Source organism: Mustela erminea, chromosome 16 (genome assembly GCF_009829155.1).
Source record: "Mustela erminea isolate mMusErm1 chromosome 16, mMusErm1.Pri, whole genome shotgun sequence".
NCBI classification, from domain to species: Eukaryota; Metazoa; Chordata; class Mammalia; order Carnivora; family Mustelidae; genus Mustela; species Mustela erminea.
In genome coordinates, this window is record NC_045629.1 from 9741175 (window position 1) to 9747269 (window position 6095).

The 6095-nt window shown below is 38.1% G+C and overlaps 1 protein-coding gene across 1 annotated transcript; it reads left to right on the top strand.

Moving 5' to 3' along the window:
• The first annotated feature begins 235 nt into the window (after positions 1-235).
• LOC116574925 (ATP synthase subunit ATP5MPL, mitochondrial-like) lies at positions 236-412 on the top strand. Its single transcript, XM_032315937.1, has one exon. It carries the CDS (start codon positions 236-238, stop codon positions 410-412), a length of 177 nt encoding a protein of 58 aa, XP_032171828.1.
• The last annotated feature ends 5683 nt before the right edge of the window (positions 413-6095 follow it).

The following is a 6095-nucleotide window of genomic DNA, read 5'->3' on the forward strand; positions in this document are numbered from 1 at the left end:
GTGTTAGTGCTGTGTTATGAAATTTAAAAAACATATACTTTAAGAAATTATAAAATGTGTTAATAAATTTGCCAGTCTAAAGAAGGCTGATGTAACATTGCTTACTTCTTAGTTTTCACTAGAAGTTAAGCTTTCAGAGGGTTAAGAATTCTAATAAATGATAGGTACTTGGTGACCTTTTCAAGTCATTGGCAATGCAGGTGGGGGCAGCCTTACCTGGGGGTTCTGGGTTAAGATGCTCCAAAGCCTTGTTAAAAAAGTTTGGATTCCCATGAAGCCCTACTATACTCAAATTTACCAGCTTTGTGTAGGAATGGGGTTGATGGGTGTCATTTATAACATCAGAAGTGCTGATAAAATAAGTAAAGCTTTGAAAGCTTTGAGTCCTGCACCTGCTTGTAGTTATCATTAACCATCTTTACTTGGAGTACACATCAGATGGACCATCAGCCTGGTTATAAATCTCAGTAAGCTCTGTTAGATGGCAACACAGAGCATTGCTGTGTGCTTGTAGACATGTTGTTTTCTTTCTGGTGTGAATAAATGCAGCTGTGAGGTACAAATTCTAATAAATGTAATTAAGTCTACTGGGAATAATAGGGGAAACATCTTATGCAAGGAAAGCAGGATGTGTGTTTTCAGTAAGAGAAGGTATGAAGAACAGAGATGCATTCTTGTTGAAGGAAAAGGAAGTATTTTTGTCCTAATGTGAGACTATTTAGAGCAGAAAAACATAGAACAAAATCTGAATGTAAAAAACAAAACAAAACAAAAGATGGAAAAACTTGTAGAAGGTTTGTGGAAAGGAATCTTGGGAAAGAAATTTCATGCATGGTCAAGATAAATGAGCTTCAAGGTTTAAAAAAAGAAAAAACCTTTTACATCGATAATTGTACTTATATAAAACCAAACCTTAATTTTCTTCCATCTACTGAAAGGACAAGTTTTCTTGAATTGCTGGTCACTTTTTTAAAAAAAATTATTTATTTGAGGGAGAGAGAGGGAACAAGTTGGGGCAGGGGGAGAGGGAGAGGGAGGAGCAGGCTTCCTGATGAGCAGGGAGCCCAGTGCGGGGCTCCATCCCAGGACCCTGGGATCATGACCTGAGCCGAAGGCAGAGGCTTAACTGATTGAACCTCCCAGGTGACCCTGTTGGTCAACTTTTAATAAGAAATTGTAAACAGGGTTTTCCTTACCTTTTGAGTTTTCTGTATTTGTTGTCTGAATCAGGTCTTTAATTGTCTTAAATCTAGTAGAACTCACTATATTAAAAGAGCTAAGTTCTGCTCATAGCTATGTAATCTTCTATATTTGTTCATGAAGTCTTTAGTTGTCCCAGTGGTTAAATGTGTAACTAAGTATTGTTTCACAGTGACCTATGATGCTATTTGATCAAATGTTTTAAACCTTTTTGATATTTTTTAATAACTTCCTTCAAATAAAATTCTAAATACTGTCTTTTCTAGTCAAACTGACATTTGGATTTTCCAGAGAGTCCATGGAGCTTCTCAAAAGATTTGTTCTCTCTTCTTATAAAAAGGAAGATGTTAAACTAATTACGCTAATTTGATATGTTAAATTATGTAGGAAGTGCTGTTGAATGAGAAGTAATACTAAGCCTTCTTTATGTTTTATTTGTGTAGGTATATATTACAAGCATTCCTGAAATTGTGTGAAATGTTGGAAATCTCTTATGTTCCAGTATAATGTAATCAGTCATAAATTCTAATTGTTATCTTCAAATGTTGCATGTTACAGAAATAAGCAAATTTACTTGTCAATTCCATTATAATGAACTCTCATCAGATGTTTAAAAATAAGCATCTTTAAGTCTTTTTACAGATAGTTACTGCTTTTCGCTGAAGCTTTTACATGTTTTCCTGAAAAAGTACCTGATCTTTAAGGAGATTCATGGAGAAGACTTTTTTTTTTTTTTTTTTTTTGTGACAAATACAGGTTTCTGATAACTTTAAGATGATAAAACTGGACTTGATAAGAATTTCCAGAACTAGTGGACAAACTAGATTCAGGCAGAACAAGTACAAATTATAGCGGACTAAATGAACTAAGGAGGGTGATTATAATTACTATGACTCTTTGAAATACTGCTCCTTCCTTGATGCTTTGGTTTTTTCAGATTAAGGAGCACTTTTTCTTAAGTTATCTATGATTTACAGCAATTTGTTAAAGTATACCTTTGTAAAGAAAGATGAAAACATTTATTTTTTCTCCCTCCCTGGTCCTTCTGGAATTTGGAAACTCTTGAGTATTTTTTTCATGACATTGTTACTTGCGTAAGTTCAATAAAAATATGTTCTCCTTATAACAGGACACAATCAGAGACACTGGCTATATTGCCAAGAATGCAGTTACAGGTAAATCTAATGGCCAGTCTTGGTGTGACTTCCTGGCCTCAGTGCCTGATAGCTCAGTCCGAGACTCCTTATGAAAAGTTCCAGCAAAAACAGTCTTAAAAAGAACTTACATGGTCAGTCATTATTTTCAGCACAGCTATGTGAATAACCTGGGCAAATTTAATGCAAACACGTAAGTTTTACTGTGATTATCTTTGGCAAAATATGGGCATACTTACAGAGAGAAAAATTGTGTTTGCACCTTTGTCTCTATTTGATTCTGGTCCTGTTATTTGTCTTTGAGGTTTTGTTATATACCAGTAAACTGGACTGGATCCTGAACTCTTCCGGTTTCCTCATATATCTGGCTACAACTCTCCAAACTAATGTTTCCAGGTTTGTCCCACTCTTCTGACTTGGAATCAGTAAGAACAAAGACTGCTCCTAGGTCTTGGAGGGCACTATAGCAGGTCTTGTTCATTACTGAAATGGCAGCCGAACTTCAGGGACTTGAGCCTTGACTACACATCTCACACCCGAAGAAGGTTCTGCCTGATATCCCCTCCCTCCTGTGCAAATGTCAGTGACCTCCAAATCAAATCGACGAGGAAGACAATAACCTGACATCAAGGTAGACTGCTTCCTCCCAATTCAAAGGATCAGGACTTCCTACTTTAACTAAACACAAAATCTTTTATTCTTTTCTTTACATCTTTTACTCTTAGATTGGCCTGGGAAGAGAACATCATTATTCGTATCTCCCTGGTCACGGTTAAGGGGGGTGACTTTTCTATTAGACTTGTCACCAGAAATCCTGTTCTGTTCATGCCAAAGATTCCTTAGACTTACTTGTAACCAATTTTTCCTATGATCTGTCCCCTGTACCAAAGGGAAATACAAACGGGCTAACTTCTCATTGTAAGATTTTCCAAAGAGACCCCTTTTGGATGGGATGGTACCTCACAGAATATCATCCATATTTCTCTAATCCGTGGCTTGAAAAAATCAATCAGGAAATTCCAGCTAATGGATATAGCAATAACCGACCTTAGTTGGATTTCTCTGCACTCTACCTGCTTTAAGTTGTGGGCATATGAATATTTAGATAGCTGGTGAGATAAAGGTTAATATTTACTGGGATGTTCAACTGTCCTTGTCAACATCCATAATAAATCAGAAGCCTCCAGCTGGTTTTCCTCATTAACCCTTCATAGATGTCTTAAACAGGAAGTTCCAGGAAGTATACATGGCTGTGGGTTTGCTTCCACCAGGAGAGACTTTCTCCCCTATATTGAAGTAAGTGCCAATGAAAGAGGATCAGAAATCTCTCCCTAACATTAAGTGTGCTAGCCGATTCCACAGCCAAAGCAGTAGCAGCCGAAAATTGATCACTTGACTCATTGGCTAAAGTAGTCTTAGCTGTATTGCCCTTGAGTACCTACTTGCTAAATAAGGTGTTTGTGTAAAGCAAATCCCACCTGTTGCACCTGGATAAATGTCTCTGGAGATGTAGAAATTCAATTACACAGAATCAAGGAATAAGTCCATTGGTTACAACAAATTTCACCTAATGACACCTTCTTTTTTTAAATCCATTTAGCTAGTTATCTTCAGGTTTGGACTCCTGGCTAGAACCATCATACAGGCTGCATTTGTCATAGTACTTTTGATTCTGTTTTACATTATTATTTTAAAGTCTTGTACCTGCTGCCTGTCAAACCTTTGTAGAAATGATATACCCAATAGGGTGATGCTAGGCTCAGTGCTTCTAGATGAGCTCTAACATTTATGACCTTGATTAGATACAGACTTTAGATAAGAAGTACCTGAAAGTGCTCTTCCCTAACCTTCCTTGCTACTCAAATGTGGTCTTACATGTTTTCCAACTGTTACCTACTTTCCCTCCAACATAGGACATCACAAGGAAATGTTCTTCCAGGCACAAGGAGCAAAACCGCTAAATGTGGAAAACCTGACTTTTATTTCAAGGATGCTTTCAGAGAAAGATCTTGAACAAAAGGGGGAAATGTGAAACTCAGTAAAGGAAACCTCATCTAAAATGGACTCAGGAGGCCAGAAATGGGAGCTCTCATGCCCTATCACTTGTAGTCACAACCCCAATGGGAAAAGATGTGCCTTTCACTACTAGCAGAAGGAGCCCACTCTACTATTCCAGTCTGAGGACTCCTGACACAGCAATAAGCTCAGCCAATAAGAAAACACCACAACTTAGCCAATGAGAAACCATCAGAGCCTAGAACTCTCACTTGCCTCCAACGGATTTCATTCAAAGCAGCCCCTCCCACCTTCTTCTTTCTCTCTAGAAAGTAAACTTTCTCTCCTTTGATCTCTAGACTTTATGGTTTGCCATGGCATGTCCTGAATTGCATTTTCTGTTATTCCTGAATAGACCCATTTTGCGGTAAAATAACTGGCTGTTTTACTTTAAAGTCGACAGGCCTTAGTCCCACAAGTCTTCCCCCATTTAGAAGGCAATTTTAAGTCCAGGTTGTTATCTGTGCTTCTGAGCCACTGGCTATAAATTGGAGGTTCCCATTCCTTTCCTCCAGTTTGATTAATATGCTAGAAAGGCTCAACTAATTCAGAGAATCATTTACTTGTGTCTACCAGTTTATGATAAAGGATATTATAAAGGATGTAGGTGAATAGCTAGGTGAAGAGGTACATAAATCCCAGAAAGTTACCAAGTGCAGGAACTTCTGTCCCCATGGAATGGAGTGCACCATCTTCCAGGCAGGTAGAAGCATACACCAACATGGAAATATTTCCAAGGCCTGCCATCTTGTGTTTTAAAGGAGGCTTCATTACTTAGGCATGATAGATTACATCATTGGCCTCTGGCAATTGATTAAACCTCTAGCCCCTCTTCATTCCTTGGAGGCTGGGGTGAGGGTCTGAAAATTCCAACCCTTTAGTCATGGTTGGTTCCCCTGGCAATCAGCCCCCATTCCTAAGGGCTTTCCAAAATTCCCTGTATTAACATGACTCAGGTGTTGTGGAAAGAGGAAAAAGGCCTGTTAGCTGGATAACATCTACTTTATCTACTTATCTACTTTTCCCATCAGAGCCCTTAATATAGGAATCATAGTTATTTTAAATTCTTTTCTTGATAATTTGAACATCTCTGTTATATCTGAGTGTGGGTCAAATGGTACTCTGTCTCCTCAAACTGTGTTTTTTCTTGATTTTTGGCACATTCTGTGAGTTTTTGTTGAAAGCTGAGCATATTTTATTGGGTCATAGAAACTGGGGTAAGTAGGCTTTTGGTGTGAGCGTTGATGTTATCTGGCTAGAAGCGTGGCTGTGTTCAATGTTCTCTGTGGCCATAAGTGCCAAAGACTTCAAATTCCCTTAGCATCCTTGTTTCTGTCTCCTCTGTAATCTTTGGGTTTCCCTAAGTATTTCTTTTCAGAGAGAGAGCATGTGACTTATAGCAATGTAATCTGCTGCTATGCTGGGTGTCTGTTGATGTATAGTATGGAGTGGGGAGAAAGGGAGCTTTCTATTAGCTTCTGATTAGACCTCAGCCTTCCAGTGGACTTGTTTCTCAATGCTGTAACCTTCACAAATGTTCATCCAGAGGTAATAATTCCACACCTCACCGTGAAATACTAAAATACCTTTCATATACAGGTTAGAAAGTGTCAATATAATTGTAAGATAAAGAGATTTCAAGTAGTACCACACACATTGTCACAAAATGGAAGTTCAAGGTCAGAA

What these genes read in the sequence shown, in the direction of transcription:
- LOC116574925 (XM_032315937.1), top strand. Translation starts at nt 236, where the DNA reads ATGCTCCAAAGCCTTGTTAAAAAAGTTTGGATTCCCATGAAGCCCTAC.